This window comes from Corythoichthys intestinalis, chromosome 7 (genome assembly GCF_030265065.1).
Source record: "Corythoichthys intestinalis isolate RoL2023-P3 chromosome 7, ASM3026506v1, whole genome shotgun sequence".
Taxonomy (NCBI): Eukaryota; Metazoa; Chordata; class Actinopteri; order Syngnathiformes; family Syngnathidae; genus Corythoichthys; species Corythoichthys intestinalis.
The window spans coordinates 47209110-47237054 of NC_080401.1; the positions used below are offsets into that span (position 1 = coordinate 47209110).

A 27945-nucleotide genomic window follows, 5' to 3' on the forward strand; every position below is an offset into this window, starting at 1 on the left:
TCACACATGGCAAAATACAATTGTACAACGTTTTAAATGTATTTATTTTGTATATTACACTTACCACGATTTGAGAGCTCAATAAATTGAAGAAAAGAACGACTTATGACTGGAGTATTTGTTTTTGGGTTTGCTTGCTGTTTAGCGTCACTTTCACACAGAAACAAACGGGAGGGGGTGAGCGCTGCCGCGCCCCCCACTTCTGGCTGCATTTTTGACACATGAAAAATGGCGAATACCGTACTACGGTCTGACAGAAAATTTTAGTTGTTTTGAAACCGCAACGTTTTCTCACCGCGGTAAACCGTGAAACCGGTAACCGGCACATGCCTATTACAGACTCTAAACTGGGTTTTAAAAACCTTCTTTGGAACCCTTACCCTAGTTTGGAACCATAATTACAAACTCAAAACAGGGTTTTTAAAGCCTACTTTTGAACCCTGGCTCTATTTTTGGACCCAAAATAACACTACTAATGTTTAATTTTAATTTCATAGTATTTAATTCATTGCCTGCCACTGAAAACAATGTTAATTTAAACTGTGAGAAGTTTGAGGTCTGTGAAAGCTCATCTTTCAGTGTTATGGTTGACACGAGACGCCCAGTTCATGTTTAGTGTGAGGATTTCTGCCAACCTATCATAGAATGGATTGGATGTCTAGCTCAATCAGTGGCAGCCAATGATTTAAAGTGTGCTCGATAAAAAGGTTAAAATATTTTCCATCAATGCCATTATTTTTCTTTTAATGCCAGTCCATTTTTTGGATCGTTTTTTAAAACGAAAAAAATCCAATTTTATGAGAATGTTGTTGGGCTTTTTTTTCTTTTTAAAAGGTTACAATAAACAACTACAGTGGGGCAAATAAGTATTTAGTCAACCACCAATTGTGCAAGTTCTCCTATTTGAAAAGATAAGAGAGGCCTGTAATTGTCAACATGGGTAAACCTCAACCATGAGAGACAGAATGTGGAAAAAAAACTGAAAATCACTTTGTTTGATTTTTGAATAATTTATTTCCAAATTAAAGTATTTGGTCACCTACAAACAAGCAAGATTTCTGGCTGTCAAAGAGGTCTAACGAGGCTCCACTCGTTACCTGTATTAATGGCACCTGTTTTAACTCATTATCGGTATAAAAGACCCCTGTCCACAACTCAGTCAGTCACACTCCAAACTCCACTATGGCCAAGACCAAAGAGCTATCGAAGGACACCAGAGACAAAATTGTAGACCTGCACCAGGCTGGGAAGACTTAATCTGCAATAGGTAAAACGCATGGTGTAAAGAAATCAACTGTGGGAGCAATTATTAGAAAATAGAAGACATACGAGACCACTGATAATATCCCTCGATCTGGGGCTCCATGCAAGATCTCACCCCGTGGCGTCAAAATGATAACAAGAGAAAACCACACGCGGGGACCTAGTGAATGACCTACAGAGAGCTGGGACCACAGTAACAAAGGCTACTATCAGTAACATAACGCGCCGCCAGGGACTCAAATCCTGCGCTGCAAAACGTGTCCCCCTGCTGAAGCCAGTACACGTCCAGGCATGTCTACGGTTCTCTAGAGAGCATTCGGATGATCCAGAAGAGGACTGGGAGAATGTGTTATGGTCAGATGAAACCAAAATAGAACATTTTGGTAGAAACACAGGTTCTCGTGTTTGGAGGAGAAAGAATACTGAGTTGCATCCGAAGAACACCATACCCACTGTGAAGCATGGGGGTGGAAACATCATGCTTTGGGGCTGTTTCTCTGCAAAGGGACCAGGACGACTGATCTGTGTAAAGGAAGGAATGAATGGGGCCATGTATCGAGAGATTTTGAGTGAAAATCTCCTTCCATCAGCAAGGGCATTGAAGATGAGACGTGGCTGGGTCTTTCAGCATGACAATGATCCCAAACACACAGCCAGGGCAACAAAGGAGTGGCATCGTAAGAAGCATTTCAAGGTCCTGGAGTGGCCTAGCCAGTCTCCAAAACTCAACCCCATAGAAAATCTGTGGAAGGAGTTGAAAGTCCGTGTTGCCCAACGACAGCCCCAAAACATCACTTGTCTAGAGGAGATCTGCATGGAGGAATGGGCCAAAATACCAGCAACAGTGTGTGAAAAGCTTGTGAAGAGTTACAGAAAATGTTTGGCCTCCGTTATTGCCAACAAAGGGTACATAACAAAGTATTGAGATGAACTTTTGGTATTGACCAAATACTTACTCCACCATGATTTGCAAATAAATTCTTTAAAAATCAAACAATGTGATTTTCTGCCCCCCGCCCCCCCATTCTGTCACTCATGGTTGAGGGTTACCCATGTTGACAATTACAGGCCTCTCTAATATTTTCAAGGGGGAGAACTTGCACAATTAGTGGTTGACTAAATACTTATTTGCCCCACTGTATATGAAGTCTTTTACAGACTGAATAACTAAAATGACCACCAAACCACAACATTCCAAACTGAATTTTTACAGTTTTTATTGACAGTAGACTGAACTTCAAATAAGCCTTAAAAAATGCATTTGAATGCTTTATCAATACCTCTAACACCAAAACAAAAATGCTCAGACATGTGTTCATCACCATAACTTAACTGTGCGTTTTGTCAAATGCACCCATGAAGGAGGTTACTCAGGGCGAGGACTTTTTGCTTCTCGGACACAATATTGTGATAAAAAGAGCAACACAGTTTCCCTTGTTCTGGTTCAGCAAAGGCACCCTTGGAGAACACCACCTGCTGGTCAGTGTTGACCTCCACGCCACACACCTGACAAAGCGTGCTCGTCAAACTTTCCTCCAAGGCAAGGAGTTTAGACAGTGCGTCCAATGGGAAGCGACAATTTCGGCTGCTGTAGCCGTGGCTGTATATGAGCAGCAGGTCCTTACGGCTTGCCGTCATGTGGCGGTGCAAAGCGCAGGCCTGCAGGAAGTTCAGGCGGTGGGCCAAGCGCAGCAGACGTACCGGGTTGCGCTCCAAGAAGGAACGGTTGATGGATATGGCGAGCGTGAGGGTGGGGCTGTGCCGAAGCGGCGCCGGAAGCTCCATGATGTGCTGCATAGCGCGATGGGAACCTTGGATGATTAAGCAGAAATAAGAAGTGTTATTAGGCTAATGGAGGGTTCATCAACCTTAGATACTCAAAGAGGTGTTTTGACTGTCACACAACCACACAAAAAAAAAAAAAATAGTACCAAGAGCCACAAAAGTCCTTTGGCGTGTAACATGAAGAGGTGGGCAGAGTAGCCAAAAATTTTACTCAAGCAAGAGTAGCGTTACTTCAAAAAAATATTACTCAAGTAAAAGTAGTCATCCAAAAAATGTACTCAAGTACAACTAAAAAAGTATCCAGTGAAAAGAATAAGAATAAGAAGAGTATTTTTCCTCTCTCAGCACAAACTTAACTATATGAACTGTTGTTATAATGATACTGTTACAACAATAGCCCATTACAGAAATTCTGGCAGGAAAAAAAGCATTATTCATCCAAAGAGCATGAGTGACCTCCAGTGGGGAAAATAGTTCCTAGTTTGAATAGTTCCTTCATAGTTACTATTATGAAATTAAAAGGATCATATCTCCGGTTTTCTATGGTCAATCGGTGCCAAATAAAACCTGGGAGAGAGGTTTAAATCCGCGGTTTCGAGCCATGTTGAGGGCAGCGCTCTATGTCAAATACTTTTTTACGGTGCTTTAAAGACGCTATACCACTGAACATGCTGGCGTGATTGTAGAGCAAGCTTGCGTAAGATTGGTGTAATGGAGTCATGTGATTATTGTTGCGACGTCTCATTGGTGAAATTAGTAGCACTACTCTTGGCATCCTGGCAAAAAAATAAAATCTAATACGTAGAATAAAGACGAAAAATGGAACGACTCTTGTGGAGCCCAAAGTAGTGGAGTAAGTTTTTTTCTTCACATATCTGCTCAAGTAAAGTAAAACTAGTCTTAGAAGTACATTTTTCTCAAAAGGTTACTCAAGTAAATGTAACAGAGTACATGTAACACGTTACTGCCCACCTCTGGTAACATGTAATGAACTGCAACAGAGAACAAAAAAAAATGTTGGTAACACTTTATTTGACAGTGGTGTCATGAGACTGTCATAAGACCATCATAATTATGACATAACCCTTTTCATGAGCACTTTTGTTAATGCCACTTTAAACTTATTTACTGCCCATGCCTAGGGTTGCTAACCATCCCTTGGAAAACGGAATCATTCCATTGTCAGAAATACAGGTACCGTATTTTTCGGGCTCAAAGCCACTACTTTTTTCTCAGCATATTTACCATGCGGCTTTAATAAGGAAGCTGCTTATTTATGGATTTTTCTATTTAATTTTATTTTTATTTTTACAAACAAGCTTCATATATTCTTGTTAAAAATAACAATAATCGACATATTTTCAAATTATGGCTTTCCAAATTTTGCCATGACATAGCTCAAAGCCGCTACACTAGCACCGATAAAGCTTGCCAGAAGCTCATCAGACTTACTCAAAAACTCAGGATTTTATAGATAAATATGGCTCCATTTGACACTATATGCTGCTACAAAGCAACAATTTTAAATGGCTGGGCATCCACTATTTGCTACGGCAAGAGAACGCGATGCTAGCGTTAATTAGCTGTTTTAAACTGGCACTCTGAGGACTTTAATGCCACAGTATGCTACACCAAAGTTGTTATACAAGGGCTAGCGCTAGCTGTTAACCGTTTTTAAGAGGATTTCATCAACTTCAAGTTTGGAAGGCAAGGTAACGTGGATTATTTATCTTTGCAAATGTAGTGATGTTTTTATTTTTTAAGTTTAAAGTTTGTTTTAAAGCACTGAGACAACACGAGTTGGCAATGTTGATGCCTGTTCATCTGGTTAATGAATATATTTTTGATCAAATATTTCTGTGTAACATCTATGTAAATATCCAATGTTAAAATGTGGACTACTGAGGCTAATAGTCAGGTTCGGCATGTATATGGATGGATTTCTTAAATTTTGTAAAATTTGGCCGTTGCGCTTTATAGTCCAAAAATTACAGTAAACGTCCCGTATTGAGCTTTTAAAGGACATGCTTTTTTATATTATTATGAAACTCAAAAATAGTGTCGTTTTTGTAGGGCTGCAGCTATCGATTATTTTAGTAGTCAATTAATCGATGAACCAATAGTTCGAATAATCGAATAAGGAACGTAAAAAATTAAATTACCCGAGCTGAGCCTCAAACGTTATAATAAATAAATAAATAAATGAGGATATATGTACAACAAAAGAACAATTAGCTAACTTGCATAGCATACGTCTGCTAGTTTAAATGCTATAAACTTTTTTTTTTACAGTGCTCTTAACAAATGGTTCAGACATATAGTCCCACAAAAATAGGCTAAATATACCTATAAACTAAATTACGCATGCATTTAAAAAAAAAATATATATATTAGGCATTTAAAAAATATATATATATATTAGCTCAAACAAAAACTTAGCTTATGTTCGTCTTAACAAAGGAGCACCTGATTCAGCCATGTGAAATGAGGCAGACTAGAGGGCAGTGTATCCACCCAAATCAATAAAACTAAATGCAAACACTTTCAAAATAAACCATTACAACGCACTTAAATTAAACGAATACTCGAAGCAGCAAAATTTAATTTGAATCTTTTTTTCTAATCGAATACTCGAGTTAATTGATTAATCGTTGCAGCACTACTTATCTGTAGAATGAAATACTGGTATGGTGTTTCACAAGACTATGCATGGAAACATTCCCCCACCTCTCCTGCTTTTTGACCAATGAACTGACGGAACAATGACAATAACAAATCTCGCTCATCTTGTTGGGCAAGGTACTGTCGCTTGCCATGATGATAACGGAAAAAAATATGTGTGTGTGAGATGAGAGGTTTGAGTGAAGCTTGACTAAAAATCATGTTCAAAATGATGATCATTTGTTTTTTTGTTCTTCTCTGTGTACTATTTTCACTCATTTTATTACATTTTTGTGTTCTATCAATTTCATTTGTATTTCCGCATTATATTTGGAGTGATCATTTGCGAAAATGTTATTGATGAGGGGACTTTGAACGCACCTTGTTAAAAAAAAAAAAAAAAAAAGGTTACCTGTGAGTTTGTTTAAAAAAGTTCCATCATCACCACCATCTTCTTCAAATTAAGAATAACATTTGAGTAATTTACAATTGAATTTAAATTCAAATAAGTACTTGTTAACTCATTGGTGACCACTGACAGCGATCGAACAAAAGTTGTGTCAGTTGCTGCGTCGATTCTGTTCTCACTGTGGACGAATAGCATACCGCACGAATGCTATTTTTAGACCGTGTCGTCGCCATCGTAACGTGGAAGTGGGACATTATAGACACGCCCTCGCATACAATTCATGTAATTTCTGCTATTTTTCTCTGGTAATCTTTCAAAAAAGAACATGCCGATTAAACACTGCTGCAAAGGAACTTGTCGAAACGACTAGAGTCTAGCCGTTTGAAGAAAAAATCCTTCATATCCTTCATATGTCGTAATGTCTAGTAGACATTACGACATATGAAGGATGTTTTCTTCATATGTTTCCTGAAACCAAAAATTTGGAGGAAAAAATGAAGAATGGATCAACTTGCGCGGACTTCCAAAAGACTAGTTTAACGCCAGCAAGGTGAAGCCATTCACATTTCATATGCAGTAAACACTTTGTTGGGGGCCATGGTCCGAAAAAGGACAAAGAAGTAAGCCATTTTGATATTTTTACTTATTTTTTAGCGTGGCGTTTTGCGGAGCTGCTTCTGTCTGACAATGAATGACCTGAAAAAAATTAAAATGGTATCTGACTGCCACTGTTACATTTTCTATTGTAAAAAAAAAAAAAAAAAAAAACTTTAGTAAGGAGGACGTGTAAATAAATTATAGAATTAAGATTTATTAATGAAAAAATTTAAAGTGTCCGTTGGCTGTCACCGAGTATTATTTGCGATCGCTACACAAAAATAGCAATGTAAGAACGGTCAGAGACGTAAGACAACCAGAGGATATAATATATAAGAAAGACAGGGCATATGGTGGTAAAGGATAGATTGTTGAAACGGGAGAATAGCATTGTCAGTAGCATAAGACAATGCACACAAGCAAAAGGTGTTGATAAAAAAGTGAACTCTGGATCAGGTCGGTTCTTTTTCCTCTCTTTTCCGGCCCTCAACACTCAAGCCATCTCTAACTGGACATTTGTATGTTCTTCCATATCTTTACCAGTGAATTTGGCACCAGGGACATCATTTTCGGACAGAATTGGTAGGTTTAGCTCAGTAAACATCTCGTTCGTACACTATTTCCACTCATTTATTATTACGGAGAAATGGGAGGTTGACCCGCATAGCAACAATTGCTGTCATGAATATTAATGAGCAGAAGTGACGTGTTGCTTGCGGTACGCCATTGCTGCAGAGCGCGAATAGATTTGAGCTGAGATCACCTCGTCCAGCTGCTGTAGTCTCGTTTATTACGCACGCAAACACGTTTCCCGTGTTCACATTTGCCCAAACGAATCAAGGTTTTTTCGTAACAAACGCTCGAATACGCCCAACTTCTCCGAAAATATCAAAAGCAAAACGAAGAAACTCACCTAAGTTATAGAGTAAACAGAGTGCCTGGAACTCCTCCTGGTTTGGATGTGGTCCATTGCCGTTCGCGTAGCATTCCAACAGCCAGTTCAGGTTCTCTTGGAGGTGCGTGTCATTGATGCGGGGATCAAAGAGTCGCAGGGGCTCGCCGCAGAGACGATACGAAGCGTATATGAGGAATCGCACAGTCCGCTCCAAAATGGCCACGCAGTCTGGACCGTTCGCCCTCTGGATGATCATATCCTGTTTCACGCTGCGCAGTCGATCAAAAACAAAGCTATATACCTGCAATGTAACAACCGAAGTTTAGCGAGTTAAAATAGGTTCAAGCGAGTTAAAATAGGTTCAAACTAGTGATCAGCAATATCATTTTTTGTTTTTCACAAACATTTTTTTCCCTGCAAGACAATTTTAATTTCTAATTCTACTCATATTCCTAGGTTGGTAGGTTTCATCAAAGCAGCTGCCCTCTGTTTGCAGCTACAGTACAGCCGGGACATTCAATGTACAGTAAATATGCCACTAAAAAAAAAGTTTTAAAATATATTCCCACAAAATTACTATTCGTTATAAATATATGATTGTATTAATATAATGTTGTGCTACAGCGATTAATCGATTAGCTCGAGTAATTTGATTAGAAAAAAAGATTCAAATTAAATTTGGCTGCTTCGAGTATTCGGTTAAACAGTGAATAGGACATAACCCAATTAACATGGTTAAATCTAGCTGCTCCCTGTTAAGACGCCAATGTTTTTTAATGCATTCGTAATTTAGTTTATAGATATATTTTGCCGTTTTGTGGGAATATGTGTTTGAATTATTTGTTAAGAGCATTGTGTTAAAAAACAAAACAAAACAAAACAAAACAAAAAAAAACAGTATTTTATAGCATTTAAGCTATCGGACATTTGCTATGCAAGTTAGCCAATAGTCCTTTTGTTGCACTTAGATCGTCATTTATTTTTTTGTATCGTTTAAGGCTCAACTCAGGTATTTTTTTATGTTCCTTATCCAATTACTCGATTATTCAAAATAACTAGTTCATCGATTAATTGGCTACTAAAATAATTGATAGCTGCAGCCCTAATCTGATGAAACGTATCACTGCTATGCACTATGAAAAAGTATAGGTTGGCCGATACATGGATGTTTTTCAAGATCAGCCATTAGCTTATATCAAGCCATTATACAGTAATTGGATAACTTTTGTTCACCATTTGGGTGATTATCTTTCTTATAAAGATCTACTGATTGGCTGGCTGATATATTGGGCCGATATGTGGACTCCCCTTCCCCCCACCCCAAGATCGGCCAATATCAGCTGATTTATAACAGATATAAAAAATTATAATAAATTGTTATTTTCACTTTTTGGGTTATGATGTTTCTTATAAAGGTCAGCCGATATATTCTGACTGATATGTCGGGCCGTTGTATGTTTTATTTTTTTTCGCAAGATCAGCCAATAAGAGCCAATATAATAGGATAAACGTTATGTTCACGGTTTTAGATGATTTCTTTGTAAATTGTGATTTTGCACCATGTAGTGGCAAGTGCTCCAAAGGAAGTACCAGATTACAAATTAAACTTCATATAGCTAAATTTATATAATGAGTTTCCTTTCATAATCCACTTGCTTTAAAAAAAAATGACATGGGGCTCACACATCATCTTACAAAAACAGCTTTACACATCGGCAATTGGCAGATTTTTTTTTTTTTTTAAATCGGCATTGGTCAACCTCTGGTAAAAACGGCTACTAGCCTCAGTCCAAGGATGCAGCTGAGGAGCTGCAGCAACCTCATCAATGAGGTAACACACAGTTTTCAGCAACACGGTAGGTGGACGCAAGTCGGCGGGGCCGGCAGAGTCTTTTCCGGCAGCCGGTCTGGAATACTCCTTGACGATACGCCTAGGGTCAGCTCGGGGTCTACGGTCTTTCTCCGTGCCCACCAACATCTCGAAGCGATGCAGACGTCTCTGGGACTCACGCTTGTGCATCTCCACTGTGGGACACATGGTCTGGCATGTGCCCCTGGGTACAGTATCATCCTCACGATGCCCAGCTCTGACATCGTCTTTCACGTGGGATTTAAGGTTGCCTCGCCCGCGTCCTTGGTTACTCCATCTTTTTTCCCTTTCTCCTGGTGCATCTGTCTGCAGGGAGGTGGAACTGCTTGGGGGAAGCAAAAAGACATTTGAGACACCATAATTATCATTGATCCATCGTTTGTATAGCACTTCTTCTAATTAGGGTACAGCACAGGTGTCAAACCGATTCCAGAAAGGGCCAAGTGGGTGCTGGATTTTGTTCCAACCGATACCGTGCAGAGAGTTTAACCAATGAACTTCCTACTGAAACAAGCAGCACCTGACAAAGTTTAACTGATTACACATGTAAAAGATCTGATTGGTGAAAAGGTGTCCTTTTCATTGGTTGGAAAGCAAACCTGCACCCACTTGGCCCTTTTTGGAATCAGTTTGACACCTGTGGGGTAGAGAGTCTGCACATAAGGAAACAACTAAAGATGTCCCAATCGATCGGGTCCGATCACGTCATTTTCAAAGTATCTGAATCGGCAAAAAAATATCGGACATGCCTTTTTTAAATATATATATTTTATTTAAATCGTTTTCTAATTGTATTTAACGTTACAGACAAAACGTCTTACACTCGTCCAGAGTAGTTTTGGCTTAAAGTAGGGCTATCAAATTTATTGCGTTAACGGTGGTAATTAATTTTTTAAAATTAATCACGTTAAATAATTAACGCATGCTCTGCACGACCCACTCACGCATTGTCGCGTTCAATCTATAAAGACGCCGTTTTACCTATAAATAGCGCTAAAAGGCAGCGTATAATGAGTAGAGAGAATTTTGACAGCCTTTGGAGCCTTTTTTTGTGTGGCTAAAGCCTTACAATACCTCTCTCAGCAATTAAATATAACGTGGGAGGCAATTTGGGGAAGAAAGGTAGTAGTTGATCATTTTCTTAACACCCCATATTCTTTCCCAACGCAGAGAAGATATATCAATTGGTGTCCCTACGCACAGTCACGGTTGCACTTCACATCATGCATTTGGGCAGAAGATAAATGGCTGCAGTATCATTTACTGAAAGCTCAACAAATACGCTAGATGGCAATATTTAGTCACAATATACAAAGTCACATTTATCCTTTAAGAATTACAAGTCTTACTATCCGTGGATCCCTCTCACAGAAAGAATGTTAATAATGTAAATGCCATCTTGAGGATTTATTGTCATAATAAACAAATACAGTAATTATGTACTGTATGTTGAATGTATATATTCATTATTTATTAATTTTTTAAATATATATATTCGAGTTTTATTCGTTTATTCGTTTTTTTTATTTGCATGCATTGCCAAAATGTATATGATCGGGAAAAATTATCGGAAATGATTGGAATTGAATCGGGAGCAAAAAAAAAAAAAAAAAAAGCAATCGGATCGGGAAATATCGGCATCGGCAGATACTCAAACTAAAACGATCAGGATCGGATCGGGAGCAAAAAAACATGATCAGAACAACCCCAGAAACAACCATTCGCAGAGACAACTTAAGACTTCAATCACCCTGACAAACCCCCGCAATCATCGTGACAACATGCAAATTCCAAATAGTTTGTATTAGAAACAGTTGGAATTTGAAACCTTACCCCATTACTTTTTTGTTAAACGTTATCAATGTATGGTGGAAAACACTCAGGTGACTTTAAGTTCCGCTCTGACACTCCCTATATGTATGTGTGATACATTATTGGAAAGCTTAAAATCTCAAATTTCTAGGGGAAGAAAAATTTTGAACAGGAGGGCATTTAAAAAAAAAAATTTAAACCCCTAAACCGCAACTTGAGGTGAGAGCATAATTAAAGACACCATGATTTATCGAGATATTATCGCGAACTTACCTTGTTTCGATTCACAACCTCCATGTAGCATGTCTTACTGAATGTAATGGAATTTTGGGGGATTTTATGGGTGAAACACGGTAATATAACAAGGGTCGCAATGCAGAAATCGCAGACATCAAGGAGTGGTCAACATTTTCTTTTTCGGATATTTCTCCTTTTAAATGTTTTTTTGTTTGTTTTTTTGGATCGATCGTCATCTAAAATATCAGGGAAAATGCAACAGTAACAAAAAAATAGAATTAAGCGATAGTTATGAGGCAGATATCCTTGACCTATTTACAGACACTATTTTTTTCATTGTGATGTAATTTGTTTAGAATATAGAACAGTTTAAAATATGCTAGTGAATAATTTTATAAAGTTTTTTTTTTTTAATCTAAAAACTAGACATCCATGGTTCTAAGCTAAAAATGATATACATTTCGAACTATAAATATAACTCCTTACCTTCTTTTTATGGCTGGGTTGAAACAAAAGCGGTTGCGCGTTGTCTGTAAACTTGGGTCTCCAGGGTAAACCGGAAAATTAAAAATAGTTTAGGGGCTTAATGCGCAAACTGCTATGGCAGCATATAGACAAATCGTTCTATGAAACACAACAGTTCTTTTGGCTTGAAATACAGCAGTTTATTTTAAAGAAGGGTGCAAAAGCAGAAACTTCTTTTTCAGCCTTGTCCGCGTTTTCCGACATATTTATGTAAAATATTTATTATGACATTTTTCACTAAATTACTGTTACACAAATGTCATTTTCCTTTCAGGATACGACGTCAGGGTCTCTGCAGGTTTCAACAGGCGAGATTTATGACTTTTTAAGACCATATTGAATACAGTTTAGGACCCATTTCCCATCAATACCGCAAAAAATAAACGTTAAAAAGACTTCAAGGAAAATGAGCGGTCAGCAGAGGTACTTTCAAAATGTTATTTAAGACCATGTGTGGGATTTTAGGAGAACTTGAGACATTTTAAGGCCTTACATTCGAAATATTACATTTTTAGAATTTTTAAGACGGACGCGGATACCCTAGACGTCTATTTATCTAGCATGTTGACGTGCGTTAGCTCTGTCATTGTAATTTTTAGTAACTAGCGTTGTTTGAACGACGGAATTTTATACCGGTTGAACATTTTAGCCTAGCAATCAATAAGATTCAGCAGTTTGACGTTTATTTTGCGAGCTATAGCGAGATTCAAGTTGAATTCATATTACCACCAAAGTGTAGTTCTTTGACGTCAAAGTACATACTCACGCTAAGTATTTATACATGTGCATGAATACAGTTCACAAGATTCCATTTGAATGTCGTTTTGGCTTCAAAACGCAATTTAAATGTGTAAATATCGCTCAAACTCACCTGTTACGAGGATATCCACCGTACTTCATTTGCAGTGACACAGCCCGAGTACTTTTTCTACGCTTCTTATTGCATACAGCAACTGCTTTCCTGCCCACACTGCCATCTATTGGGAAATTCTGCCATTACTTTATTGGTAATCCTGGCATGAAGTATTGACTCGATCACATTTGAATTGCAAATACCCCTTTTTACAGTAGTTAATCCAATTCATGAAACATGTCAATAAAATGTCACACGTTTATACTAGGGCTGTCAAAATTATCGCGTTAACGCGCGGTAATTAATTTTTAAAATTAATCACGTTAAAATATTTGACGCAATTAACACACATGTCCCGCTCAGACAGTATTCTGCCTTTTGGTAAGTTTTACAGCAAGTTTTTTTTGTGCTGTCTAAAAGCGAACTCTTGTGGTTGCTTTGCGACATGGTTTATTGCTTTCTTGCCAGTTCAATATGGCTGCACGACGTCTCGGGCTGACGCCTACGTTGTAATGTTGTGCTTATATGATCCTTGGACAAGATTTGTCCGTAAGTATGGTTGTTGTAAAGAATGTACATATTATGTTAGTAAGCGAAATGTTATATTTTTTGTATGAGACGCTTTTTGTTTATGTTTAATGAACCTGTAGAGCGTGCTAAGCTAACGTTGTTGCTAATGCAATGCTTGTGTACTTTTTTTTGTAGTTACACTACGGTCTAAAGAGGACAATGGTTTGAGGCCATTTTATTAATAAATCAGATGAAAAAGGAAGAAGTCTGATTATTAAGGCGTCGTTCACTAGCTGTCTAGCTTTGGAAAAAGTAGACGCTTCGGAGTGAGGACAGCATAGACAGATTTAAATGACAGTAGAGTGAAATGCCCACTACAGTCCTTACGTACCGTATGTTAAATGTATATATCCATCTTGTGTCTCATCTTTCCATTCCAACAAATTATTTTACAGAACATATAATTTACAGAAAAATATGGCATATTTTATAGATGGTTTGAATTGCGATTAATTGCGATTAATTATGATTAATTAATTTTTATGCTGTAATTAACTCGATTAAAAATTTTAATCGTTTGACAGCCCTAGTTTATACATAAATAGTACATAAAATAACAATCTATTTTGGTGGCGATTTGGATAAGAGCACAGTATGTTTTCTCAAATCACTCAAACCACAGAATCATGATTAACATTCAGCATCTTCTGTTCTTCACCATCTCTTAACCTTGAAATTAGCCTGCTGACACCTTAACAAGCAAACCCAAATATAAAGCTAGGGCAGTCATGTCCAAAGTCCAGTCCGGGGCCAAATGCGGCCCGTGGACAAATTTCATCCGGCCCCCAGCCTCTGTCATAAAATCAATAACGGCTGGCCCGCACACAGACTTAATATATTGGTCAGCAGTAGTGCTACCAGCATATGAAGTAACCTACACACTAAATGCTGCTCCTCATTTACCCAGTAAAAGGCAGCCGCACTCTAACATTACCCCGTGTGACCCTTTACTCCCAATTTACTAAAATGGCGACAATCAATAAAAAAAAACAAGTTGACTGCAACTGCTGACGCTTCAAGGATAGGTGGAAGTTGGACTATTTCTTCACCAAAATATGCAACAACTGTGTCTGCCAAATTTGCAAAGAGACAGTCGCTGTTTTTAAAGAGTTCAATGTGAGGCAATATTACCAAACAAGACACGCTGACATGTACGACAAGATTACACGGAAGATATGTAGCGAGAAATTGAAGCAACTTGAAACTAGTTTAATTTTACAGCAGCAGCATTTCGCAAAAGAGCCTGAGAGTCGAAAGAGAACGCCACAAAGGCGAGTTGCAAGATTGTTGAAATTATTTTAAAAAATAATAATGCAAATGTGACACACAGAATGGCTTGCTAAAATTTGCTTAAATATATTGTTCTACGTAAAGGACTTCAGCCAAGGTCGGCTCCCCACATTTTTACCACACCAAATCTGGCCCCCTTTGCAAAAAGTTTGGACACCCCTGAGCAAGGGTATACTATATAAGACACGCTCTTAAAATTCAAGAATCGTCACTGGCCTTGGCAAAGCAGAATTCTGGACATTTTAACCTCCGGTGATAACAGTAGTAACTTTGTCAATACCCACGGACTCCGACTGACTTTAACCAAGTTATTTTGTTTTATTCCCGTTTTTGTCTTACGACTATACTTACTAATCCCTACCTTTATGACCAAAGTCCTGATTCTTCAAACAGGTCTGAATACATTCACATAATAAAATAAAAAAAAATAAAAAAATAAAATAAAATAAAATAAAATAAAAAAAGCAACATAATGTAGCTTTTGGCAACACATTACGGGGAGAACAACTATTGTATGAACTAATTCATTTTTGGACCAGTGAACAGACTGAACAAGAACGCAACATATTTATTAGACATAATTTTAAAATTTCATGAAGATATTTTTTTACAGAAGAGCTCCAGGGTTCTAGCTGCTCCAAGTTTCTCCTCCTCCACAGCCATCTGTGTTAGGACGTTGCGACGAGAGACCAGCGACGACAGTTCCAGCAGTTCTGAAGTCACCCTAAATTGGGGGAAAACAAAATATGTGAGGCCTTGGCTTTGAAACAAGTGGTTCCATCTTAATAGAAAAACAAAAACCTTTCTTCACCTAGAAAACTGTCAAGACAAATTGTGTGAGAGTCCTGCATTATTTAAAAACCTTAATGTTGGTTAAAGTCTCATTGTCAGCACACAGACAGTATTTCACTCTTGAGTAGGCACATCAGACACCACATTATGTGTATACAAGAAACTGACAAACCTTTCCAAAGCACATTCCCTTTGAAATTTATTTTTTAAATTTAAACCGGTGTATTAAAGTTAAAGGTGGGTAGAGTAGTCAAAAATCGTACTTAAGAGTAGTGTTACTTCAAAATAATATTACTCAAGTAAAAGTAGTCATAAAAAAAAATGTACTCAAGTACAAGTAAAGTATTTGGTAAAAAGAATACTCAAGTAGTGAGTACCTGCTTACGATGTTTGGTATTTTTTCCTAGCGCAAAAATATTATTATACTGTACTGTAACTTATAACATAACCACATTAAGCCAAAGAAATGCAAAAAATAAAAATTAAATTTTTCCCCCAAAAAAATCAATGAATTAAGGCGAGTGAAAATTCTTTTTACAGAAAGACCCCAACCCTAACCTAACCCAAAGAGCATGAGTGCCCTCTAGTGGAGAATGCAGTTCCTAATATGGTTATGGTGTTATACTTGTATAGCGCTTTTCCACTTTTCAAGGCTATAAGGATCATATCTCCGGTTTTCCGTGGTCAATGGGTGCCAAATAAAAACATGGAAATAAATTAAAATCTGTGCTTTCGTGTCATGTTGAAGGAGGCACTATGTCAAATACTTACACCAAATGTCAATTTTTTTTTTTTTTAAAAGATGCCACGTGATTGAACAGGCCAGCGTGATCATAGAACGGCAAGCTTGATTTTAATTGGTATAATGGCCATTTCAAACTAGTGGCAGCAGAGTGTGAATGGTCCAGCGGCAACCCATTCATTTTGTATGTGAGAGGGCACTTCCCAGCAAAAGTGAGCTGCAGTTTTGGGCAGCACGGAAAGTTTGAATGAATTTGTCCCGAAAGGCGGGGTCCAAAATAGAGCCTTGCTCTATTTTCAGAGCGTCGCCGCGCTAACATCAACAACCCATCCAAATGCAGAGGGACAGGTGTACTTATATCTGTGCTATTAGGCCGTTTCAGCGGAAGGATATATCACAGCCGACGAAACTTTAATAGATGCACTTTTTAAAAGTTTTGTGATCTCTGGGACACTTGAAAAATGACTCCTTGCTAAGCTAAATGGTACCTCGATGTACGTTTGTCCCACCGAAAGTAATCAAATTATTTACCTGGCTATTAAAATGCCCCCTACTTCTTGAAATAGGAAAAGTCGCTGTTTTATTGTGCAACAATGAAAATATAAATGCATTGGTGCTAGATTGGGACTATAGTAGAGCTGTCCCGACTAGTCGACATAGTCGACGTAATCGATGACGTAAATCCGTCGACGAGCACAACATCCCGTCGACGGTTAATGAAGGGTTAAAAAAATATATGCGTGGAAAGTTAGAATGTCGGATGCTCTGTTTGCAAGCGGGGAAAGCGGCACAAAGCCAAAAAAAAGCGCACCAGAGTGTCCAAAACATCGACTTATTTCAAAGAAACAAAGGAGAGTACGCTCTTCTGTCCTGTCTCTTCAGTGCCAAGCTTGGCTTCACGTCGGCCGTGAATAAACACCTCAAGCGCCTTCACGCAGTTTGTAATTTTTTAAATTATTTTTTTCATTTTTTGTACACCAGAGGGTGCTGTCGCCTTACTAAATAATAATGTTTCATTGACAGTGGGCCTATAAGTGCTATTAGTATTGCTCTTAATTAGGGCCCGAGCACTAGGCGTGCGAAGGCCCTATTGTAATGCAAAGGATTATTATTATTATTATTATTATTATTCTTCTTTCTTCATGGCAAATGAAAATGGCCAATTTGGAGGCCTGAACATGCACGAAAAGTCACCAAAATTTGCACATACGTGCAGATTCGCGTAAAATTTGATAATCTTGCGTCGTTTTGAAAAAATTTCAAAAAATGGCTCAGTGGCGCCCCCTTGACCCTTAAAATTTTCAAAAAGGCCTCTCCTCTCAGGTTTTCAACGTAGAGCGATGAAATTTGGGGAGTAGATACCTTATGCCTAACTGTTCAAAAAAGCCTCTTGCACCCATATTCCAAATCCGACAGGAAATCGGATATTTTGGATCAAATGTGAAATTTTTTCGGTTCACAGTTGGAGTTTACGTTTGGAGGCCTGAACATGCACGAAAACTCACCAAAATTTGCACATACATGCAACTTTGCGTAAATTTTGATAATCTACAAAAAAATTTAACAAAATCGCTCAGTGGCGCCCCCTTGAAATTTTCAAAAAGGCCTTTCCTATTAGGTTTTTTCAACGTAGAATGATGAAATTTGGTGAGTCGATACATTGCGTAAAACTGCTCCAAAAAGTCTCTTGCACCTATATTCCAAATCCAACAGGAAGTCGGAAATTTTGGATCAAATGCGAAATTTTATCGATTTACATTTGAGACCTTGTCGCTGAAGAAAATAGTTGGATCGTCTTCAAAATTGGTCAGACTATACAGGAGACATATGAGATCTTAAGTTTTCAAAATGGTGAGTTTTCATCCAAGGGTCTGGCCTGGGCGTAGTCCCAAAGTTGGCCATTTTTGGGCAAAACACCAAATTCAGAAAATGATTAAAAACTCCGTGATACAACGTTCAATCTTTTTCATTTCTAGCAAGTATATGAGATATCCCAGCCTGAACACGACTGCATTTAAATTTTACCCATTAGGCTTGGCGCCCCCTAGTGGGAACAGGAAATGGCCTTCTTTACGAGACAGGCTCCTCCTCCAAGGGAAAAAAATCTATTGACCTCAAACCTGTTTCAGGGGAGCCTCAAGACATGTGTTCAGGTGCCTAATGAAAAATATTGAGGTTTTGTAGAAGCGGAGAGGTACAAACTGGAAGTGAAAATAACCGTCAACAATTTGTCTCGCCAAAAACTTTGAACAGTCATAACTCGGCAGATATACAACATATCTGCGCCAAACTTCCCGTGTTTGTTGAGAGTCATACCCTGAAGGTTCGTGTAGGGGTCATTTGCATCAACTCTACAGTGCCAACTAGTGGCGACAGAAAGAAGTTTTAAAAAAGGCCTTTCCTATTGGGTTTTTTCAACATAGAGCAAGGAAATTTGGGGAGTAGATACCTTATGCAAAACTGCTCCAAAAAGTCTCTTGCACCCATATTCCAAATCCAACAGGAAATCGGGTATTTTGGATCGAATGTGAAATTTTCATGGGTTCACAGTAAGAGTTTACATTTGGAGGCTTGAATATGCATAAAAACTCACCAAAATTTGCACATACATGCGGCTTTGGATAACGTTCGATAATCTTGCAACGTTACGAAACAATTTAACAAAATGGCTCAGTGGCGCCCCCTTGAATTTTTCAAAAAGGCCTCTCCATTTAGGTTTTTCTCACATAGAGTGATGAAATTTGGAGAGTCAAAACTTTGTGCAAAACTGCTCCAAAAAGTCTCTTGCACACACATTCCAAATCCTACAGGAAATCGGGTATTTTGGATTGAATGTGAACTTTTTATCGATTTACAGTGTGCACATTTTACACCTTGGCACCTAGGGAATTAGTTTGATCATTCTCAAAATTGGTGAGACTGTTCATGAGGCATATGAAATCTTAAGTTATAAAAATGGTGTGTTTTCATTCACGGGCCTGACCTGGGCGGGGCGCCAAATTCTTCCATTTTTTCGCCAAAACACCGAATTCGGAAAATGACTGATAACTCCCTCATACAACGTTCAATCTATTTTAAATCTGGCATGTGTGTGAGGTATACCAGCCTGAGCAGGACTGGATTGAAAATTTACCATTTGTGCCTGGCGCCTCCTAGTGGGAACAGGAAATGCCCTTTTTTACGGGACACACTCCTCCTCTAAAGGAAAAAATCAATCTACCTCAAACCTGCATAAGGGAAACCTTAAGACCTGTCTTCAGGTGCCTGATGAAAAATATTGAAGTTTCGTTGAAGCGGAGGGGTCCAAACAGGAAAGTGAAAATGACTGTCAACAATTTTTCTCTCCAAAAACTTTGAACAGTCATAACTCGGCAGATATACAAGATATCTGCGCCAAACTTCCCGTGCTTGTTGAGAGTCATACCCTGAAGGGCCTTGTAGGGGTCATTTGCATCAACCCTACAGCGCCAACTAGTGGCGATAGAAAGTCACTCGTTTTTCCAAAACATGTCCAGTTCTTTTCATGTTGGTCATTGTAGTTTCAAGACCTATTAAAATACTTTTTTACGGCCCATGTCCACGTGTCTCTGTCTGTTGCCGTGACGACCCTTTGTTCGCCATTTCAAGGAAATATTTTTTTTCAGAGATTCAGGGAGCTTATAGAGCCACAATAGTTGGCACACTTGGTCGAATTGGCCCAGTTAGAAGATTAATTTTGGTTTTGAATAAGGGCTTGGCTGCACAGCTCAGTAGTGGCTCCTTTTTTGTAGTACTCTCTCCAATAGGGGTTTTTATCTCTTGGGTGTGGGAATGTAAATAGGCGACTTTCGAGCATGTTAGGTTCTAATGAGATGATTAGAGAGGAGGATCTGCCACCACCCTGACCTGCACACAGTCCGAGTTGCGTGACGTCCGAGTTGCGCTAGATTGCGAGGGCCCGTTCAGTCCTGCTTGCAGGCCTAGTGCTAATTGAAAGCTTTATTTCATGTTATGGTTTATTTTATGGTATAGAAAATTATATAAGGTTAAAAGGTCATAAATATATACAGTATATACAGTGATTGCACTCAAGGGAGAGATTGTCAATGATAAGGTAAAGGCAATTCATATAGGCAATTCATTGATATATAAATAAGGTTTAAAAGTAAAAAGGTGAAAAGTTTTTGTTAATTTCTAATTGTGTTGCTTTATTTGTGTGCACCGTAGCCTTTACGGTGTGTTTACATCAAGGATGGAATAAAAGTTGTAAACCATCAGTTTAAGAGACCATCTTTTCAATCGGGATGCTACACTAATTAATTCTATCAGCATTTGAACTCATTGTTTATTTGTGATTTATTATTGTTATTTACGTGTTTATTTGTACTTTAATAAATGATTTGAGTGTTCCAATATGTTTTTTGTGAATTGATAAGCGTCAACAAAAATTTCATTGCTAAATTAGTTTTAAAAAAAAATAATAATTATTATTAGATTAGTCAACTAATCGTAAAAATAGTCGGCTGACTAATCGGGAGAAAATTAGTCGTTTGGGACAGCCCTAGACTATAGTCGCTTTTCACTTCCTGAGAGTCTACGTGGCTCCTCCCATTTTTCTTCACACTGGGCTGACGCTGGGCTGACGCTAGTGTGAAAAGGCGTTAATCGAGTCATGTGACTATTGTTGGGACGTCTCACTGGTGAAAATGTAACGACTACTGTAGCACAAAGTACTGGAGAGTAGCATTTCTTCTTCACAAATCTACTCAAGTAAAAAGTAAGGCTTGATAAAACTACTGTTAGAAGTACATTTTTCTCAAAAAGTTACTCAAGTAAAAGAAACAGAGTAAATGTAACTCGTTACTACCCACCTCTGATTACAGTACAATAAAATCCAATGAGATACAATAATGTGTCTTTAGCTTGAGTACCTACCCAACCATCTCCTGTTTTAGGTCTTTTGAGGAACTCTTTATGCCTTTAAGGCACTCCAGAACAGCACGGTTGTCCTCATAATTTCCTTCTGTGCATTCTCTCAGAAGTACCTCACTCTCCTGCAAAGAAGCCTCTGCTTTACCTAGAGAGAAAAAAAAGTTTACAGCCTTTTCATTTTCTATACTTTCCTCGCCATCCAGTTTTTCATCTTTGAAAATATAAAAGGCGACACTGACTGAGAAATTCCCGCCTGTCACCAGCAATGTGGAAGTTCTTGACAGGTAGCTCATGTCGTGTGGTGTCAACAGCAGAGGCCAAAGTCTTGTATGACTCTGTGAAGTCTTTTGCAGCTTCTGCCACCGGAGTCAAAGCAGAAATCTGATGGAACAATCAGAAGATGATGGATACACTTTTCACAACAGCTATATTTATACCATCACATACTGACGGCACCATTTGCCAATAAGCAAAATCAAAAATCAGGTCAAATTCAATTAGATGATGTGTATATTAGGGGTGTAACGGTACATAAAAATCTCGGTTCGGTACGTACCTCGGTTTTGAGGTCACGGTTCGGTTCATTTTCAGTACAGTAAGAAAACAAAATGCAAAATATAAATGTGCTAGTTGTTTAATTCACATTTTTGTGCTCTGAACAATAGGAACAGTAGCCTATACAAAGCTAGAATTCTGCTCAAAAAGTAGCGGGTATTTAAAGATAATAATCTAACAACAATTTGCCTTTCAGACCCCACGTATTGGTCAGCTTTCTTTCTGAAAGAGTGCTGAAGAGAAAAACAATTCCAATGACAAAGATTTTAACATGTATTTTACAAATGAAATGCCTCAATGAATTTTTTTCTTATGAACGGTTTTCAAAAGCTTTATTGGTGGATTTTGTCAAGTTAAAGTGCCACACAGAAATTCATAAATTTCATTGTGTAGCAGGATCTGTGTATTATTCTTATTATTTAATTACAGGTCTTTTAGCTAATTTCAATTTATTTAAATGGGCTATTATTTATCTTATTATGTGTTTGTATTTTACAAATGTGATGTAGTATTCATTTATATTGCATATCTTATGTTGTATAACTTTAGTTCCTATCTGAATATTAGTTTCTACTTGTTTTGTTGTGGTAAGAGGGTTTTGTATTGAACACGGGGCCATGTTGGTTATTATTATAGCAGAGAAGACAACTGTAAATCAACAAAGACAAGTCAACTCTGCCCCATTCTACCACTCAAGAGATCTGATGGACTCAAAAAGTGGGTTACAATTTCATATTAGTTTGAAAATCGACCGGATCCACCGTATTTTTACAAGAGTGACTTCCGGTCTGCCCGGTCTGCTAGCTAGTAGTATTGACGCAGAATGGCCGCGTCTCGCGTCAAATAAATAAACTCTGCCGTTCGTTTCGCGTGCATTGCGTTGAGCCGCTTCTGGGACGTGCCTAACACGCGGCCGCACTGCGACTGGTGTGCATTGGCTGATTGACTTTAACGGTCACGTTGTCGCGCTGTTGACTTTTCTAATTTACTGTCCTACCGTGTTAGTCCTCATTATAGTAGAGAAGACGGAGTAAATATAATCAACACAAACAAAGTGTAACCCGATCGACTCACAGCCTTGAAAAGTAAGCGTTACATTACGTCAGAAACTCGTTCGGTAAGACTTCGTTCCGGACCGACCAAATACCGAAACGGTTCAATACAAATACATGTACCGTTACACCCTTAATGTATATGATCAAAAATAAAGCACAATAAGATCCAGAAAAACACCAAAAAATGTGAAAATTTAAAACCAAATTTCAATTTTTCCTGTCTCAGTGTTTTTCAAAGTTGCATTTTCTTCAAATTGGTTGTCTGTGCATACCAGTCAATTATGGGTCATTCTTCAAAGTGCCTGTGACAGCATTAAAAAATGTTATAGTATTATGTGAATTAGAATCATATTTTCAGACAATTCGACTATATACAACAATTTGGCAAAGCGCAGATGACAAGAAATTAGTCTTTTAATCTGCCGTTTAGTCACGCCTGTCATTATAGCACTAGAATTCAGCCCATTGAGGGGGAAGATTCAGAACGAGGAAAATACGACAGAGAGCAGCAAAATGTCAAGATTGTTTCAATCTCTCTACTCCAATATTTTTACACGCTATTCTTTTTATCCAAGTATTTTTCCCCAATTGCTGAATGAATAGTATGGTCATAACAAATACCAGTCTTGTGCTAAATGGAATAAGAAATATTTTAAAAATGCATTTATTCAGTACGACAGAGCAAAATTACTGCCTAATGGTCAAAACTGCCGACTTCTTAAGGCCGAGTTATACTTCCGCGTCAGACCTGCGCCGTCAAGGAAGACCCGATTTACAACCCTGCGCCGTAGCCTGACGCGGTCCTATTGATTTTTCAAACCCTAGTGTCACGTTAATGCGTATGACGAGGTGGAAATAGACTGTGATTGGTTCGCTCAGACTGTTGTTTCCGGTTCAGCGCGAAATCACCGCTATTGTAAAACATTATTTTTCTACACGCAAAAATGGACCAAGCCGACGGGAGTATCATTGAAGAGCAAGTCTCGTCAAGACATCATGAAGTTTGCCAAATGGCAAGGTCAGCGATTGAATAGAAAAAAAATGGAAGAACCACCGAGACGTGTGTGTTCGGAATCGAGTGGCCACATGAAGCGGTGACACACACGGCCAAAAACTGCCAGCTTTCTATCACTTCATGTCATATTCTTGGTTGGTGCACTTCAATATTTATTGTGTACATATGTTTGCTGTGAGTCTGTGACTTATTTACGTGTCACACTTCAAGTATATGAAGAATAAAGCACAGGTTTGGTGTCAGAGTTGTTTTGATCTTTAATTTTCAATAACAGACAATTCACCCACGATACATCACTGATTGAGAGTGCCTCGGTGCTTTTTATGATAACGTTAACATCAAGGCTTCCAACACAGTTTGGGAAGTTCCGTAGACGCCAGAAATCTGCTATGGCTTCCCACGAGCTGGTTGTAGGACACGGCAAACAAATCGGGCTGGAGGGCTTTGCAGACCTTGGATGCAGTGCTCGATGCCAGTTTGAAGAAAGCCGCCACAGCTAGCTGTCTCCACCCGAGTCTAGAACTCTCTGTGTGGCATCAAAAGTCGGCCAGATCGCCTCTAAACCATCTTCTGCGTCGCCTGCCCCTCAACATTTGTATGATCAAAATTTATTCAATATTGATGAGCTGAAGATTTACATTCAAGCGTTCCATCTTGCATCATTTTTTCTCCGTTAAACTAGACTAGCGGAAGTCAACAAGCATGCCCCAAAACCGTACAAACATAACGCCACACCCCTCTAGTGGCTCGGAGGTGAATTACAGAGCAACGCGTTGCCTCAACGCAGAACTATCGAATGCTCCCTGATGCCATAGTCACTTCGCTGTCACCGCAACGCAGGAGCATAACTCAGGCTTTACTCTCCCGAACGGTATTTTATGCTACCGGAGTTAGTCCGACTTTTGTCATTTCCCTGCCCTGGCTTCGGAGACGGAGGAAACAAAACAGGAGGCGTGACAGCTAGCCAATATGCTAACCCGAACCGAGCAGCTTTTCCAAGTCTTATTCTCGCCTTTCGAAAACGGAAAATCACACAAAACTACCCCGACTCATGTCACACATGGCGGCGGGGTTGATTGTCTTCACCGATCGGCCAGCCCCTGGCGGTGAGCAAGTTACGGCTCATCTTTCTGCTGCGGCCACGGCGGGCTGGCAGTGCTCGTAGCTGGGAATGAATGCCAAAAATAGTCCATTCTCGGTGGACACACCAGCCGACGTCGGAGCTGGGGGCTTATCGTGGCCAAGGCGAGGAAAGCACCTTCTTTGCGGGCACGCGAATAGGACCGAGCGGGCTGGATCGGCCAGCCAAACCGGCCGGCGTCGGAGCGAGGGGCTGCTCGTGGCCAAGCCGAGGAAAGCGCATTCGAGGCAATCACGCGAATAGGACCGAGAGGGTGTATGACAAGCCACCAGTCGTCGGCCGAGTGGCCTTCTCGGTGGACAAGGAGCATTGTCACCCACAAAATGCAAGCCACCTCCTTATTAAAACGTGTGCCATGATCCCAGTATTTGACATAATATAAAACAGGAAGCTTACTCACCTCACAATACATTATCCGCGATGAACGGGAACTTTTTGAAACCCAAAAAGGCTCACACGCCTCTCCCTGGTGCATACTGTAGTATTGGCTGTATACTGAAGATGATTATCCCGCTGACGTGACATTCGCATTCTTTGTCAATCCAAGAAGTCACTTATTCATGGCGCGGGATTAAAAAAATTGAATAAATATAGCGATCGCTTCCACACACATCTAAGCGGTCCATTTAATTCAAGAGCATAAAATACCGCGTGAAATATGAAATAAACATGCTTTTTGCCGTCATAGGCGCTCTAACTCGGCTCATCTTTTTTATATCAACATTTTTGCATTACCAGAGTTCTAAGAAATTCCTATGGTTAAGATTTTGTCCTGATGTTCATGGTTAAATACTTTGAGACATTAATTTTCCCTTTAGAAAGTTGATGAATAGTTCACTACTAGTTGAAATTATAAGGGATACATTGATTTCCTGACCTGCAAATCCAGCAGCTCATTTGCCAGTCTTCGCTTCTCCATCAGGAGGTACTGCCGCTTTTTCTCCATCATCTCACTGTATAGCGCCTCATCTACTTCCATCATGTGCAATAGCCTTGCCTCCTCCTTGGCCTTCAGCTTGTCAGTGTTATGTTCCATCTAAGTGAAACACAACCATTCAATCATATTTTGCTCAAAGTACCAAATCAGCGCCGGTGGTATTACTGTGAGACGCTCACCTTTGCAGTGAGAAAAGTTAGGAGCAATGCTTGCTTCTCAATCCACCACTTATCTTGTGGGCAACTGTCAGCTTCTTTAGCACTTTTGAGCACCGCTTTACCTTATTGATTGAACAGAACACCATAAGATGTCAGTCTTATTCATAACAAGAACACGAGTTATTACTTTACCCTCAATGTCTGAAATATCAAAGTCAGGCCGATTGCAGTGTCCTTCGGAGAAGGTTGACTGCAGAAACGTCTTATACATCGGATGTGGTCCCTTAGCTGGAAATTTAAAAGGCAGTTTTAATTAGTCTTCACAAGAAAACAAGCAAATCCATGTACAATTTGTTCTTTCCTTCAATTGGCAATCAAAGTTCTAAAAATAAAAAAGGCATTTTTTTCATACTAACACAAAAGATTGGGAAAAAAATTGGGGGGATAAAATCTCAAAAACACAAATGCAGCCTGACTTGGTCCCGACAGAAACGGCACAGATAAACATTTACTGTCGTGGCCAACTTAAATTAGTTGTTAAAAAAAGCGTTGTTACACTGTGTAGTTGGACGGTGTGCTGTCTAAGGCTACATTTACAAAGCAGATCAGTTCAAGATTTTTTGAGCCAATATGCTGACACTTAAATGCAGTATGAACAGTCCAGTTCTGATGTTTTCAAATCCGACCTGAGCCTTTTTAATATGTGGCTATAATTCCGATATGTATCTGATGACTCTGCACTATGAACACTCAGCCGTACACATCTGACCTATACGTAATAGAGGCAAAAAAATGCCTTTTGCTCCTTGATACAGCAAATGAAGCCATTAGGCTTAGAAAAAAAAAAGTTAGCTCCAATAGCATACAATGCCCCAAAATTGCAACAAAAGCATTAGACCTCCCAAAGGGACCATATATATGGCATATTAATGCTGCAACGATTAATCAATTAACTCGACTAATTCGATTAGGAAGAAAAAAAGACTGGTGGTGTTGTAATGCTTTGTTTTGAAAGTATTTGCAATTAGTTTTACTGATTTGGGTGGATACACTGCCCTCTGGTGGCAGCAGTGAATATGACATAACCCATTTCACATGGCTGAATCCAGCTGCTCCCTGTTAAGACCAACATAAGCTTAGTTTTTGTTTGAGCTAATGTTTTTTTTAATGTATTCTTAGTTTAGTTTATAGGTATATTTAGCCATTTTTTGTGGGAATATGTGTTTGAAACAACTGTTGGGAGCATTGTATTAAAAAAAAAAAAGAAAAGTTAGCATTTTATAGCATTTAAGCTAGCGAACTTTTACTATGCAAGTTAGCCGATTGTTCTTAGATCTTTTTTATTATGTTTGAGGTTCAGCTCAGATTTAAAAAAAATTTTTTTTATGTACCTCATCCGATTACCCGATTATTCGAGCTAACTAATTCATCGATTAATCGACTGCTAAATCAATCTATAGCTACAGCCCCATTGCATATACTTCCGTAAACACTGCTACACCTGGCAACTTGTCACACATGTTGCGCAATATGAACGGCAACGGCAACAATAAAAATTCTGTACTGGGCACACACCCAGCGGTGGGAATGTAGCCTAAGACACCTCATCACCACGAAACAAAGTCTGGACTTGAAGTTTGTGAATTTGTTTTTTATCTGTTTTGTTTGTCCTTTAAAAATGGAAAGAACAAATGATACAGGGATTTAGTTAATTGAAATCTTTCGTTCCTTATTACATACACTTTCCAAAAGTTGGTGTTCCCATGGAGTATCGTGGTGGGGTGCCCACTCTTAGTTTAGCACTGCTGGGTTTAGGTGACACAAATTTTTTTACTTTACCCTCGGAATCATTGAGGGAGGTACTCTGTGGAA

General features: G+C 38.9%; 2 protein-coding genes across 6 annotated transcripts in view; both read right to left on the reverse strand.

The window, feature by feature from the left end:
• Positions 1-2422: 2422 nt before the first annotated feature.
• On the reverse strand, positions 2423-13067 carry sac3d1 (SAC3 domain containing 1). Of its 2 annotated transcripts, none has more exons than XM_057841606.1 (4): positions 12926-13067; positions 9394-9805; positions 7629-7911; positions 2423-3074 (listed from the first exon to the last, which is right to left on the reverse strand). In XM_057841606.1, exons 1-4 carry the CDS (start codon positions 12952-12954, stop codon positions 2608-2610), a joined length of 1191 nt encoding a protein of 396 aa, XP_057697589.1. In that variant the 5' UTR covers positions 12955-13067; the 3' UTR covers positions 2423-2607. The 2 variants fall into 2 exon arrangements, with proteins under 2 accessions (XP_057697589.1, XP_057697590.1); XM_057841607.1 differs by having other exon boundaries at positions 2426-3074; positions 9394-9802; positions 12926-13031.
• A 2244-nt stretch (positions 13068-15311) lies between these two features.
• Positions 15312-27945, reverse strand: part of haus8 (HAUS augmin like complex subunit 8) — a 37466-nt gene continuing 24832 nt past the window's right edge. For 3 of the 4 annotated variants that reach the window (XM_057841779.1, XM_057841776.1, XM_057841778.1), the window contains 7 exons: positions 27814-27937; positions 26266-26361; positions 26095-26195; positions 25856-26014; positions 21452-21593; positions 21216-21357; positions 15313-15491 (listed from right to left, as the gene is read on the reverse strand). In XM_057841779.1, the coding sequence (XP_057697762.1) occupies positions 15359-15491; positions 21216-21357; positions 21452-21593; positions 25856-26014; positions 26095-26195; positions 26266-26361; positions 27814-27937 (897 nt within the window). In that variant the 3' untranslated portion in view covers positions 15313-15358. Of the gene's footprint in view, positions 15492-21215; positions 21358-21451; positions 21594-25855; positions 26015-26094; positions 26196-26265; positions 26362-27813; positions 27938-27945 lie in introns of all 4 variants that reach the window. The other variant, XM_057841780.1, reaches the window with a different exon arrangement.